Source organism: Chrysemys picta, chromosome 10 (genome assembly GCF_011386835.1).
Source record: "Chrysemys picta bellii isolate R12L10 chromosome 10, ASM1138683v2, whole genome shotgun sequence".
Classification (NCBI taxonomy): Eukaryota; Metazoa; Chordata; order Testudines; family Emydidae; genus Chrysemys; species Chrysemys picta.
In genome coordinates this window covers 446,796-461,552 of record NC_088800.1, presented here as the reverse complement: position 1 = coordinate 461,552, position 14,757 = coordinate 446,796, and the positions used below count along the sequence as shown (strand labels likewise).

The 14,757-nt window shown below is 48.8% G+C and overlaps 1 protein-coding gene across 17 annotated transcripts in view; it reads left to right on the top strand.

Annotated features, from left to right (window-relative positions):
• The window catches only part of PPIP5K1 (diphosphoinositol pentakisphosphate kinase 1), a 96,536-nt gene extending 83,866 nt beyond the window's left edge, over positions 1 to 12,670 (top strand). For 14 of the 17 annotated variants that reach the window (XM_065559052.1, XM_065559050.1, XM_065559048.1 and 11 more), the window contains 3 exons: positions 4,213 to 4,350; positions 4,894 to 5,007; positions 10,156 to 12,670. In XM_065559052.1, coding sequence (XP_065415124.1) covers positions 4,213 to 4,350; positions 4,894 to 5,007; positions 10,156 to 10,943 — 1,040 coding nt within the window. In that variant the 3' untranslated portion in view covers positions 10,944 to 12,670. Of the gene's footprint in view, positions 1 to 4,212; positions 4,351 to 4,893; positions 5,008 to 8,879; positions 8,991 to 10,155 lie in introns of those variants that run through there. The other 3 variants (XR_010590898.1, XM_042856507.2, XM_065559057.1) reach the window with 2 other exon arrangements.
• Positions 12,671 to 14,757: the final 2,087 nt, after the last annotated feature.

Sequence of the window (14,757 nt, the reverse complement as noted above, 5' to 3'; positions counted from 1 at the left end):
GGACAGCTCACGAATCTCCACAGAGTGGGAATGCTTAAAGGCCCTTGGAGGGGTTACTTAACTTTTCTGTCCCTTCCTTCCCCACTCCTGTGACTCCTTAATACATCAGTCATTTCATCCACCAGTGAAATGCAGCTGTTTCTGACATGCAGAATGACAGTCCAGCCTGCCTGTGGCTTAATGGTGCTCAGCAAAGTACACAACAATGTATGACCAAAATGGAAGATACAGTATCCATGTGAAACCAGAGGGGGTATAGTCATAGCTAGGATATAATTACTCCCCAATTGTAATATGGCCAAGGGGTGAACAGTGAGCACCTCAAATTTATTTTTCATCTAGCAGCACTGCGCTCTTTGCCACTGCTCTGGGACATAGGTGCAGTAAGAGTGCTCCATACTGAGTCCCCTCCCCCCACTCTCTGCAGTACATGCACTTTTCTTGGAGTTCTGTAACCAAAATAGTTAAATCAGAACTGAGTCTGCTCAACATCTGAGGTCTATTGAGATTGTCCCTAGATCTGTTATTTACAAACCCATGTTGCTTAGTGTTTTACATAATCCTCTAGCTTTTTACAGGTTTTTCTCTTAATATTTATTGTATATTTAAACAAATAATAAAATTTCAGCAGCAGCTAGAGTTCCCTTTTCCCGTCACTGCACAAAAATTTGGGAGCTGTGTCCACAACATCCTTTTTGTCTAGTGATGATTAACTGGGTTTGGATTCACACCAGCTGCTATCATGAAAACTTCATTAAGAGTTTTAGCAGTCATATGCAGCATACGTGCGGCTCCTTGGCTGGGGTTGGCTTTGGGGCATTGTCCACCCATCCCTGTGTGATGGCACTTGGTGCCAAACCAGCCTGAAATAGCAATGAATGAAAAGTATACCTCTGATGGTTGCTTGGTGGTCTCTCTGTGTGCAGTTGGGTTTTAGTGCACAAGTATCAGAAAACTACCACCAAAATCCTGCCTTAAAACTCTCCTCTACACAATGCCTACAAAAACCTCAACAATGGCCAGGCAGCAGTGGGAAGCTGACAAGTACCCTCTCATGGTCACTGTGTCCTCCGCCATCTGTTGTCTCTCACTTATGACTTAGATTGTAGCTCAGGGGCAGGGCCCATCTCTGTTATGCGTGTATCTGTAAAGAGGTTAGCACTGTGGGGCCCTGATTCTTGATTGGGGCTCTAGATGCTCCTGCCTGCAAATAATAATTAGTATCTTTAGTAATACTTAGCCCTTATTTCTGCCTATGTCCCTATCTATCTTGGCTCCTCTGTGGTGCCTATCTCCCTGGCATTGAATTTCCCTCTTGGTAGTTTCAAGTGGGGTCGGAGTGGACATAAACCATGGGGACCCCTCTTTCCCTGCAGTCTGCAATGAGAGCCATTGGTTGGGGACAGTGTATGGGGAAGCTAGGACCTTGCACTATTGTATCCATGTAAAAGCCCCGAATAATCTTCTCTCTAAGCTAACTAGAGAATGACAGGAGACAAAGAAGGCTAAGAGAACTTAAGGGGTAACTTGATCACAGTCTATAAGTACCTACGTGGGGTCAGATATTTAGTAGTGGGCTCTTGAGTCTAGCAGAGACCGGTATAACAAGATCCAGTGGCTGGAAGTGGAAGCTAGACAAATTCAGACTGGAAATAAGGAGTGAATTTTTTAAGGTGAGAGTAATTAACCCAGGGATGGGCAAACTTTCTGGCCAGAGGGCCACATCGGGGTTGCAAAACTGAATGGAGGGACGAGTAGGGAAGGCTGTGCCTCCCCAAACTGCCTGCACCCGCTTCCTGCCCCCTCCCACTTCCTGCCCCCTAACTGCCCCCCTCAGAACTCCCGACCCATCCAACCACCCCTGCTCCTTGTCCCCTCACCGCCCCCTCCCAACACACACCCCCCAACCACATACCCCGGGACCCCACTCCCTATCCAACCCACCTGCTCTCTGTCCCCTGAATGCCCCCGGGACCCCCTCCCCCATATCCAAGCCACCCCCACCCCCAGCTCCCAATCCTCTGCCCCTTTACCATGCCGCTCAGAGAGGCAGAAGTGGCTTATTGGAAAGCCTGAGAGGTGCGTGGGAACAGCAGGGGAGGGGCCAGGGGTACCCGGCCGGGAGCTCAAGGGCTGGGCAGGACGGTCCCGCAGCCGGATGTGGCCCGCGGGCTGTAGTTTGCCCATCTCTGAATTAACCACTGGAACAATTTCCCAATGGTTGTGGTGGACTCTCCATCACTGACAATGTTTAAATCAAGACTGCGTGGTTTTCTAAAAGATGTGCTCTAGGGATTACTTGGGGGCAGTTCTCTGGCCTGTGCTATGCAGAAGGTCAGACTAGATGGCTACAATTGTCCCTTCTGGCTTTGGGATCTATGAGTACTCCTGCCCTCTGTTTTCATCTGCTGCTGCTATGCATGGAATACCCACCCTGAGCTGGCCTGCAAGGCCTGCCCTCCTCATTCAATCCCTTTTCACAATCCACTTCTGCCATAATGCCTATGAGAAACTATCAAATGGAGACATCTGCTTCCTCGACCCTCCCGTGAAAAGCCCTTGCTCATTCCACTAGACCTTGGAAGCAATGTAATGTGAGGCATCCTCTCCTCTTGTGGCTGTTGTGTTACCCCTCTCATGTCTTGTCTAAAATTTGTTTGTAAGTTCCTTGGCATGGAGAAACCTCTCCTCTCTGTTTTGGGAGCTGTCTGGGAAGCCTTTGGGCACTGTTAGACACTGTGGCTGGGTGTGCACCTGCGGCAGGGTTGTAGAGTGCAGCTCTGCTGCTCTGTCCTCTTGAAAGGTTGCAGGGTGAGAGTGCACAACTCCGTGGTATCGCCATGTGATGTGCTCCTGCCAGCCTGCAAGATGATTCTGCATGCACAGATGCTTGTTCTCCTTAGTGGTGCTCTGCAGAGATGGGTTAGATGACCTGACCACACCAAAACAGGAATGGGCCATTGCAGCACAGAGCTGTTGGAATTGTAACTATACCAAGCAGCCTCCATGTAAGACTCCCTGAAGTCTCTCAGTAGATACATGGCGTGGAGCTGTGGGAATCCTTTTATTAGGTCTGGAAATGTGTTTCTGAGCACTTGCGCAGGACTGGGAATAGCTTTCCACTGCTTTCAGGGTTTTAGCAGCTCCATGGCTGACATTTTTCATCAGTGAGGACAAATTGCAGAGTCCCTTTCAGGATCAGAGGGGCCAGGTGTTGGTGGAGGCAGGAACGTTTCAAGGCAGCTTGGAGGAACCAGGGGTGAATGGGCAGCATTGAAGTGGGGGATGGGAACCTGGGACAGCCTGGAAAGAGGGTGACGGGATCATGGAGGCAGGAGTGCCTGAAACAGCTTCCCCCATTCTGCCTTGATCTCTTCCCGTCAGCCACCATCCTGCTGCTAGCAGTTCTGCGCTGGCTCAGAGCTCAGACAGGGGGTCTAAGGAGAGTCGAGAAGAGAGGCAGCATTGCTGCCCTCTGCCTTAGTGTTACAGTGTCACATGGGGACTCCTGCATCCCTGCTGGGTGTGAGATCTGAGCAAGGGCAGACCAGTGAGTGAGTGCCTTGTGAAATGCCTGGCCCTGGTAGCATTGGATTTGGTGGCTACTGGAAGTGAGTGCATAGGAGTTTGAGAGCGGTGCCAGGGAGGAACTGGGCTCTAGTGCCCTGCCAGGCCTGTGTGGGAAAGAGGGGGCATGGCAGGTCTTTGTGGGAATGGGCTGCTGCTTGCCTTCAGCTTGTAGTTCACCGTTTCTTTAGTTAAATGGTTATATGGTTGCGGGGCACATTTTAGGACAGAGAAAAAGTCTTGTCACAAACTTAAGGCACCAGAAATGGGAGCCATTTTCCCATTAAGGTTTTGCTGACTTTCTCCAGAGGGGCTGCTACGAGCTGTTGGGCACATAATGAATTCTTCCACAATAACCAAACAAATGCCAGTAATTTAGTAAAAGGGCCATAAACTGGGGAGCAGAGAGGTGATGTGTGCTCCTCCCTCTGGCTGTGCATGCCTGTGCTTGTGCTCTCAGACTTGTTTTTGCTTAATGACAATTTTCCTGGCCTAGATGAGGTGAATTTGGGTCTGGGGTTCATAGTGGGCCCACCTTGTCTGGTTTGGGAGACTGCTTCCCTCTCCCCCACTCAGTGGTGAATGATCCTGCATGCGACCAGGTAACTGTCTGCTGTATTTATTTTCTGCCTGGGTTTCTTGCAGGTTTTGAAGGCTGCTCCATGGTTCCCACCATTTACCCACTGGAGACCCTGCACAACTCCCTCTCTTTGCGACAGGTCAATGAGTTCCTGACGTCTGTGTGCAGGTGTCACAGCAACTCACACTCTCGAGCATCCACAGGTACTGGTGGGGGTGTGTGTGTGAGGCTGGCAGGCCCTGAGACCCTGAGAAAAGAAGGCCAACAGGAGCAGTGGCAGATCCATTGGGGGGGCAGTGAGGCTGGCCAGGACACTGAAGTCCTGTTCTCCTTGTAGAGGCAGATTGAAAAGGGTAAGGCTAGTAACAAATGCCAGTCAGAGTAACGGCTCCAGAGCCTGTTGGTCCCGTGAGGTGAGTCATGGGTGGCCCTGCATGGTTATGTGAGACATAAGAGGCAATCAATCAAAAGTAGCTTCTAACTGCAGGAGGAGGGAGTCTGTATCTGTCAGCCAAACCATTTGAAAGCATTATCAGAATTGCTACTTTCAGCATAGTAAGTGTCTCAGTTCATCCATAATGGTGCTGGGAAGGATGGTGGGGGCACTGCAGGTTGCTTGTAGATCTGCAGAGGGCCTAGATTCTGTTGTGGCTGGAGCAGCAGCCTGGTATTTTCCACTCTGGGGTGTTAATCCATGTGGTTGATGGAATTTGTGTGGCCTCATGTGGATGTTCTGTCTCTTCAAGCTCTCTTTGATTCCGTGATTGGAAGCCAGACACCCGGTGACCCCTTCATGCCACAGAGAATTCTCTCGTCCTCGTCTCTACCACTGCGCCAGCGCTCGGACAAACCACCGTGGTGTGAGTATTTCCTTTCTCTTATGGAGGGATTGATTTGTGGTAGCTGGGCTAAATGGTGGTTGCGGCGGATGCCAAGATAATTGGCTTGGAGGGTTTGCAGGTGGGAGACTAATTGCTTAGGGGACTTCCAGGTGTAGACCTGGGAGAAATGGGATATAATTGAACCCTCCCAGGTGACTCCTCCCTCCTCTGACACATCTACTGACCTATCCGGGGCAGGCAGGTGTGAACCCTTGCAATCTGGATCCTGGAGTCTGGTCCTGCCAACCTAGCATAAGATTTGGGTTCTCAAGGTTTCAGGTGCTATCAGGTTTTTATTTTCTCTGAGCTTAGCAGCCTAGCTACTTCAGGAGATGCTGATGAAAAATTAGTATTCAAGTGGCACTGCATATTCCCACTTACGGATATTGCGTCACCTGTTGGCACCTAATGGTAGAACCTTCTCTAAGCAATGCTCATTAGAGCACACATGCCCCCTTAGACCCTTCCTCTCAGAGTGGCTATGTAAGGGAACAGCTGCTGTGCCAGATGGAGTTGAACCACTTCAGTCCCTTGTTAGTTTACAGTTTAGTTTTTAGTATAAAGTAGTTTAAGTACAGTATAGTTATGACTAGGGCTGTCAAGCGATTAAAAAAATGAATCGTGATTAATTGCGTGATTAATCGCACTGTTAATAATAGAATATAAATTATTTAAATATGTTTGGATGTTTTCTACATTTTCAAATATATTGATTTCAATTACAACTCAATACAAAGTGTACAGTGCTCACTTTATATTTTTTATTACAAATATTTCATAGAATCATAGAATATCAGGTGGGAAGGGACCTCAGGAGGTCATCTAGTCCAACCCCCTGCTCAAAGCAGGACCAATCCCCAACTAAAGCATCCCAGCCAGGGCCTTGTCAAGTCTGACCTTAAAAATCTCTAAGGAAGAAGATTCCACCACCTCCGTAGGGAACCCATTCCAGTGCTTCACCACCCTCTAGTGAAAAAGTTTTTCCTAATATCCAACCTAAACCTCCCCCACTGCAACTTGAGACCATTACTCCTTGTTCTGTCATCTGCCACCACTGAGAGCAGCCGAGCTCCATCCTCTTTGGAACCCCCTGATTTGCACTGTAAAACAAACAAACAAAAATAGTATATTTCAATTCACCTAATAAAAGTACTGTAGTGCAATCTCTTTATCATGAAAGTTAAACTTACAAATGTAGAATGATGTACAAAAAATAACTGCACTCAAAAATAAAACAATGTAAAACTTTAGAGCCTACAAGTCCACTCAGTCCTACTTCTTGTTCAGCCAATCACAAGGAGAAACAAAATTGTTTAAGTTTATAGGAGATAATGCTGCCTGCTTCTTATTTATTACAATGTCACCTGAAAGTGAAAACAGGCGTTCCCATGGCACTGTTGTAGTCTGCATCACAAGATATTTACGTGCCAGATGCGCTAAAAATTCATACATCCCTTCATGCTTAAACCACCATTCCAGAGGACATGTGTCCATGCTGATGACGGGTTCTCTCAATAATGATCCAAAGCAGTGCAGACCGATGCATGTTCATTTTCATCATCTGAGTCAGATGCCACCAGCAGAAAGATGATTTTTCTTTTTTGGTGGTTCAGGTTCTGTAGTTTCAGATGTCTTAAAAGAGCAACACTCAGATGCAGAAAGCATGCTCCACATCTCGTCCCTCTCAGATTTTGGAAGGCACTTCAGATTCTTAAATCTCACATTGGTACCTTCTTTGTGTTTTGTCAAATCTGCAGTGAAAGTGTTCTTAAAACCAACATGTGCTGGGTCATCATCCTAGACTACTATAACATGAAATATGTGGGTAAAACAGACCAGGAGACATACAATTCTCCCCCAAGGAGTTCAGTCACAAATTTAATTAATGCATTTTTTTTTAACTAGCATTATCAGCATTGAAGCATGTCCTCTGGAATGGTGGCCGAAGCATGAAGGGGCATATGTATGTTTAGCATATCTGGCATGTAAATACCTTGCTACACCGGCTACAAAAGTGCCATGTGAATGCCTGTTCTCACTTTCAGCTGACATAAATAAGAAGCAGTCAGCAGTATCCCCCGTAAATGTAAACAATTTTGTTTGTCTGAGCGATTGGCTGAACAAGAAGTAGGACTGAGTGGACTTGTAGGCTCTAAAGTTTTACATTGTTTTGTTTTTGAGTGCAGTTATCTAACAAAAAAAATCTACATTTTTAAGTTACACTTTCACAATAAAGAGATTGCACTACAGTACTTCTATGAGATGAATTGAAAAATACTATTTCTTTTATCATTTTACAGTGAAAATATTTGTAATAAAAAATAAAGCACTATACACTTTCTATTCTGTGTTGTAATAGAAATCCATATATTTGAAAATATAGAAAAACATCCAAAAATATTTAATACATTTTCAGTTGGTATTTTATTGTTTAACAGTGCAATTAATAGCAATAGTGCAGGTACAGTCCTCCCCAGGGGCTCTTCACTTTGGCACCTTAACAACATTGACATTTACAACGAGATAAACTTATCTTGTTAATAGCTGACCACTTTAAACAGAAACATCCAGCTAAAGTGCTTATCCATAGTTCCAAACTGCCTCCCCAGCATTACAAACCCCTGCTTTCCCTGGCAACCTCATGGTGCACTTGTGTTGACAACACAGAAATACGTGGTATATTCAAAACTGAAAATGGGGGGAAAGCATAATATTAAATGCACCATCAAGATGATAACCCAGGAGTGACTATACTGATTGGATTAATTTATTTTTTTAGCTAATTAAAAACCTAGACCTTTTAATTTAAATTTAAGTTCTGCAGCCTCCCACTCTGGAGTGCCACTGAATCCAGAGACTTTGCAGCACAACTTAGTTCTCCTGGCCACAGAGTTCGAGGCCCTGGCTCAAGGATACAGCTTAGGGCTTGTCTATGCAAACGTTTAGTTTGTGGCAAGCTGGGGCTTGAATCACCTGCACTAGCCTGCCACGGACAATGTCTGCGGACTCGCACTAACAGTTTGTTCATGCTCTTTGATCCTGTTAGCTTTGAAATGGGACTAGAGCAAGGGCATTAATGAACTGTTAGTGCTGTGAGCAGGCTCCCCATGGATAGTTTATCCCACACTAGCCTGCTGTGGGCTGATTCAGACCCTAGCTTTCCACAAACCAATTGTTCATGTAGACAGGCCCTTAGATTGTGTATTGAAGGTGATGCAGATCCCTGGAACCCTTCAATCCTCAGTAAGTTACAGTTGCCATAGGACGATCTGTCGGCAGGTCTGAGTCCCAGTTAGCAGCCCTTAACTCAGTAAGATGCTATGGTCTTGCTGGGTTCTGATATGCAAGCCATAGTTTTATGTACACCTAAGCTTGTATCCATGCTAGAACCTAAGTCTGATATGTTACAAGATCTAAGTGGTCCACTTATTTAAATATTTATTCTGCATAGCTGTTCTTTGTAGCAAGAGCGCAGTTGTGGTACTCAGTGATAGCTTCATACGGGTTGTGGAAGCAGAGAAAGAACTGACAGGAAGGAACTACAATGCATGACAGTTCTTTCTCTGCTTCCACAGGGTGTAAGTTTGCATGGGGGACGCTATCAATAATGGATCAGTACTGCACATTTCACAAGGACGTGACGGCCCTTAGAGTTCTGGAATCCCGACCAAACTTTTATCTAGGGTTGACAGGGCTCATGAATTGGTACTTTCTTCTGTGTGGTCCCATGGTACCCCAAGGAGAAACGATGGCCAAAACTCGCTGCACCAGGGGCAATCAAAATATCTACCAACAGGAAAAAATAATTCAGAAAATCTATATCACGCTTTATTGCCTTTCACCCACTGCAGAATGAAAGAAGGTGACAGTTCCATAGCCTAAGGGTCCTACTCCAGACTTCAAATTATGCACTACAAGACCAACAGCATCACTGTACCTAGGAGAATGTGCAGAGCAGATACGTGGGCTTTGAGCGATCTGTTTGCTTATGGCCCACTTATAATTTTTTGGACTTGGTGGACATAATATTTGATAGTGGAGTCCAAGAGTCTGCAGAAGGGTATAAATAAATAAAAGCACGTAGTGGCTTGATTTTCTTCCCTTTCCATTCCTGGGCTTGATGCTAGTTACATCCACTATGTACAGAATTGCCAGATGTACTTTTGAGAGAGAGAGAGGTGGCTCTTATCTCTCAGCACTGGTAGGCCTGGTGTCTCCCACCTCTCATCTGAGTTTAGAGCCACCTGCTCTGAGACAGAAAGGTAAGCAGTTGAAAGCCTGTTGGGCCTGGTTCATATGTTGGTTATCAGCTACTTTTGGAAGAGCTCCTGCATGATTCCAGTAAGTTGGGGGTTTTTTGGAGCAATTGGTGGGCTGGTCCTACCCGCCCTCCTGGCTGTTCCGGCTGCCTCCTCCGCAGGGGGAGTACATATACACAGTTTCCAGACATAACTGAGAGAATCTGTGTATGCATTGCTCTCTACTGCTATGCTTGTAGGAACCTGTAGGCCTTGGCTCAATTCCTTGCACATATGTGTCAACATCCCAAAACCATCACCATCACAACGGCACCAACTGACATGCTTATGGGCAATCACAACAGGGAGGCCAGGGCCTGGATGGCCCCAAGGACCAGACTCCGGTCTCTCCTGAACCATGAGTAGGGGCTGGTGTGGAATACCATGCCTAGCTCTTCCCCAGGCCTGTGGTTAAATAGACTCCAGTGCTGTCAGTCTGGCACCATTGGCTGAACGTCTTGTTTTTCAAAGAAATAAAAGTGACAGTGAGATTTCCAGTCCCCTCAAACCTCGTTCAGTTCTGGGGGTTGGATGCACACTGATACATCTGGTATAAAGCCAGGAGAATGTTGTTCAGGGTCTGCCTACCTGCTGTTTACTAGTTCAGTCACTCTTGCAGGAGTGTCTGTGCTGTAGCTTCCACTTGGGTCCCACCCTGGTGCCCAGTTCACTCAGTGCTTCCTTCCCATTGGAGGGACAGTCAGGTGCTGATGTCTGGGAACGTGCTACATGCCATTTAATAGGCTTTTCAGCACAGACTCTGGCTGAGGTTTTCAGCGAAGTACTGACTCTCTGTGTTTGTCTGACGCTTTCTGGAATTGCTTTGCAGACAGCAGTGGCCCTTCCAGCACTGTCTCCAGTGCAGGCCCCTCCTCCCCGACCTCAATGGAGAACTACGCTCGCTTCGGCTTCACTGAGAAACCTTCCATCAGTCCCCAAATAAGTGAAGAGCGACTGAACTGCCAGCCCCCTGAACAGCGTGAGATGGAGCCCTCAGGGGAGGCACGTGAGCTAGAGCTGGGTGGGTCTGGGCCCTTGGTAGAGAACCCCCTGGGAGAGATGCCAGAACAGGGCCTGATGAGGATGCCAGGGCTCTTGGAGGTCCCAGAGCCAAGCAAGGAGGAACCATCCGCGGAGGTGCCAGAACAGGGCACGATGGGGGTACTGGAGTTGGGCAAGACCAGGCAGTCTGGAGAGACATCTGAAAAAGATGGGTCAGTGGTGCTGGAGCAGGGTGAAGAGAAGCCAGCTGGGGGAACATGGGAGCTGGGTGAGACAGGGAAGCTGGAGCCAGGTGAGATAGAGCTGTCTGGGAAGATCTCAGATCCAGGTGAAGAGGGGCCATCTGGGGAGATGTTAGAACCAGATGTGATCAGGCCAGTAATACCAGTGGAGATGTCTGAGCTGGGTGAGGAGGAGCCAGTGATGCAGACGTTGGAGCCAAGTGAGGAGGGGCAGCCGGTGCAGATACTGGAGAAGGAAGAAGAGGAGCTGTCCACAGATAATGCTCTATCAGATCAACATCCATCCAGTCACCCATATCAGGACCAACAGCTGTCCAGTGAGAAAAGTGTTGAGGACGAGCAGCCTTCTAGGCAGCAGGAGCTACAGAACTAGCATCTCCCTCCGTGGAGCGTGCTGGGAAGAAAGGAGAATCCCCGAGACAGTCACTGTCTGGAAGCAGTGTGGCTCCCCAATCCTGGAGTGGACTCGGCTGTGCCCATGTCTTGCATAACGTTTCTAGCCCTCCAGTCAACCCGCTGGGCAGGTGTTACGTCACTCCCTGCACAGCAGCTGGCACTCCAGAGCTCTGTGGCATTCCATGGCCCGAGCCCCTGGGACTATAGGAGACTGGTCTATGGGGACAAGGGACAGGGGAAAAGTCTGTTCTCTTCAGAGACACCAGTCAGCTTGTCACCAACAGGCAAGGGATACGCACCCCTGCCTTCCTTAAATAGAAAACAGTCAGCCCTGGGTGAGCAGAGGCAACTCCCACTGAAGTCGTAGGGAGTGCATGGGCTTGCTTTTCCAGTGGCACTGGAGCCAGGAGTGAAGGGGAGGTGGGTCCACAGCTGTCAGGGTAATGAGGCCAAAGGAGATGCCTGCTGCCTGCAGCTGGTGTTAGCCCACTGACTGCATGGAGAGGGGCACAGGTCTGGCAGACATGGGCATTGTGGCAGCCACAAGCCTCATCAGAACATACAAGTGCTGCATGTTTGTGCTGACCAGCTGCACTGTGTTGGTCTCCTGCTCTCTGGCTGCTGGAATATACCAGGGGAGGAGATTTGAGGGCAGCTTGAGGATCTCCTGGTTAAGCTGCAGTGTCCTTGGAAGCAGGAGAATGATCCTGAGGCTTGGCAAGGGTGCACATTCAGTGTGATGAGTGCTTTGCAAGCCAGTGGCTTTTGGAACAGAGAAGTCCCAGCCTGCAGGTTCCCGACAAGCCTGTTCAGAAATGGCTTTTATGTGATTGAATGAAAAATAGGTAACACTGGGCATTACCTGCCACCAAAACCAGCTCCTTCCTTCCGTGGGCCCCGCTGCCCCTACCCAGCCTGACTGCTCCACGTGCCAGGTCTGGTAACTCTGCCTCTCTCACCTCACCTGTCAGTCGCCCCCAGGTGGGGATGGTTGTAGGGAGGCACAGAGGCAAGTCTGATGGTAGGGAGAAACACTGGTGGGGGGCATGGGGCAGGCACTGTGGCAGGGAGGGCAATGGGGGTGAGATGGGAAGCTTTATTGGGGCACTGCAGGGTCAGGTTGGGGACCACTGCATGTGGGGGGACCCCTTTCAGTGGCTGCCCCTTGCGTGTTCCCGTTGGGCTGGGATTCCTGCAGGGAGGGGTGTGGTGCCCACTCTAGGAGGGGTGTGCAGGGAGTACAGAGACGGGTCTTTCTAGTCCTTGAGGGTTGAATGAGCTTTGAGCTCTGAACCCTGCAGTGACAGAAACAAAGTGCAACTGCTTTTTGAGCAAATCAGGTTTTATTTGTAAGATGCTGATAAGGAGAAATTGCTATTGTGGATAAAGTACAAACTATTTAATATATATTTATGTAAATGAGTGTCAAGCACAAGCCCAGAGGCATGGTAACTACAGGGGTCCTGCCTCCTAAGCCATTGCAGGTAGAGGAATCCCCATCTGCAGGGGCTGTGATGTCACCTCTTCAGCAAAGTGACAATCTGCCGGAGCAAGTGGAAGGCTCCTATTCCTTTGTCCCGCCTGTGGGGGAGGACTGTATTTATGGTACAGGTTTGTCTGTGTCTGTAGTCTCTGGGGAAGCTGTACCCAAAGATCTCTGCGCTATGTCAGGATGTGTGTTCACAGTAAACATGCTACACTATATGTCTGGCTTCCATCTCTCTTACCACTGCAGCAACCTGGGCAAAGTGCTGACACGCCCAATCGCTCCAGCAGCCTGGGTCGTCTCGAAGCAGTTATTGCTGCCTACGCTGCTGAGCTGAACTTGGGGGTGCAGGTCAGACCACTGAGCTGCACCTAAAGCTTCCTGAGCCCCCACAGGGAAGAGACTCCCTTCATTGCACTTGAGATGGAGTGTTGGAAATGCACGTGTCCATGATATCGGTGTTAAAGCTGCTGCCAGTCACCTTGTGGAGGGGATGAGCCCTGTGAGGCTAAGGCTTGACTCTGTCCCCCACCCAAGCATGACAGTGCCATGGCTTGGCGTGGTTAAAGGAAACCTGCAAAATGGGTGTGGGTGTTTGGGGTGGAAGTTGGGTCTTGGACGTATAACGAAGGCCTAATACCTCTGAGACAAGGAGAGGAAATCTGGTGTGGTTTTCACTGTGGGAGCGGCGGGGGTGTCCTCCTCAGCTTCCTGGATTTGGCAGGAGTGCTTAATGCAGGACCTAGAGAGGCAGAGGCTGCAGGAACTTTCCTAGCCCTTCGTTACGTGGTCATTGAAAGGGCAGGTAAGCCTTTTACACCGAGATCCCGTGTCTCAGCCATTTGCGAGGTCAATACAGTTGGTAAAGAGGAAGTGCTGAAGCCTGGTGACCCAGTCTAAAAATGGGGTGAACTGGGGGGGGGGGTCCACCTTGAGAGCAGCACAGCTCTTTGCTTTGGAAAGGGTGCCTCCAAGAGAGCTTCTAGGTGCAGTTCCCTCCTGCCTGTAACGGCATGCGTCAGGATACTTTCCACATTCACATGCTGTTTTTTCCCAGGACCCGAGACTCATTCAGTGCACCATTTGTGAGTGATTGTGTTAACTGGGACTTAGTGAAAACTTCTGAATAGTCTCCATAAAACCCCTTTTCCCTGTTTCACAGGGTGGGACTTGTGCTGCCATAACCCTGCTTGGCTATGCCTACACTATACCCCTGCACCTAGTGAGCTCCTTTGCTGCCCCCCCGGGGTGCTGGGGTGGCAGGAGGGCACTTGCACTCTGACTGCCGCAGGGCTGGATGACACGGGAGTATGAAGCTCAGTGCCCTTCTTGCATTCCAGCTCGGCTGTTGGCAGCAGGGGGAGCTGAGCGAGCAGAGCAGGAAAACCCTTGCAAAGGTTGCTAGTGCAGACAAGGCCAAGCAGGAGTATGGCAGCATAAGCCCTAGAGCCTGCAGGAAAATGTGCGGATAAAATCTGACTTGTCTAATAATTCACAAGCAGAAACCCCTCATCAGCCCTGTTGCAGCCTCTTTCTCTGCTCCATGGCTAGTGCCCATCCTGGACCATTCAGCTGGGTTGGTGGAGGGAGATTGTAACAGGGTTCACAACCCGCCCCTCTTCCTGGGGCCCCCTTGCTGCCCCAGTAAGGCTCAGAGAGGCTTCAGGGTTGTGCAACACCCATGTCTTTATTTACCTACAGTTATTCCACCACCAGTGTCTGTCTATTTACAAGCTTTACAGCATTATTCAACCTCCTTCACAGGCAGAGTCAACCTTCAGCTAGGAGGCCTCCAGTTCCCTCACCAACTGACTTCTCCCTAGCTGCCCCCCACCTTCTGGCTCCCTCCCAGCCTTTATAGCCCTTGGATTGTCAGGCCAGCAGGTGTTGCCAATTCTCAGGCCTTTTCCATCAGCCCCAATCTGCTTCCCTTGATTGGAGCTGACTGGGCTGGGCCTAGTTAGGTGCTTTTGCACCAGTGCCCTGCTACAGAGATACTGCTGGGACTTCCCCCCTCAACTGGGTAATATCTAGTTACCAACTTCCTAGTATTTAAATCATAGGACTGGCAGGGACCTTGAGAGGTCATCTAGTCCAGTCCCCTGCACTCTAGACCATCCCTGACAAGTGTTTTCTAACCCGCTCTTAAAAACCTCCAATGATGGAGATTCCACAATCTCCCTGAGCAATTTATTCCAGTGCTTAACCACCCTGACATTTAGGAAGTTTTTCCTAATGTCCAACCTAAATTGCCCTTGCTGCAATATAAGCCCATTGCTTCTTGTCCTATCCTCAGAGGTTAAGG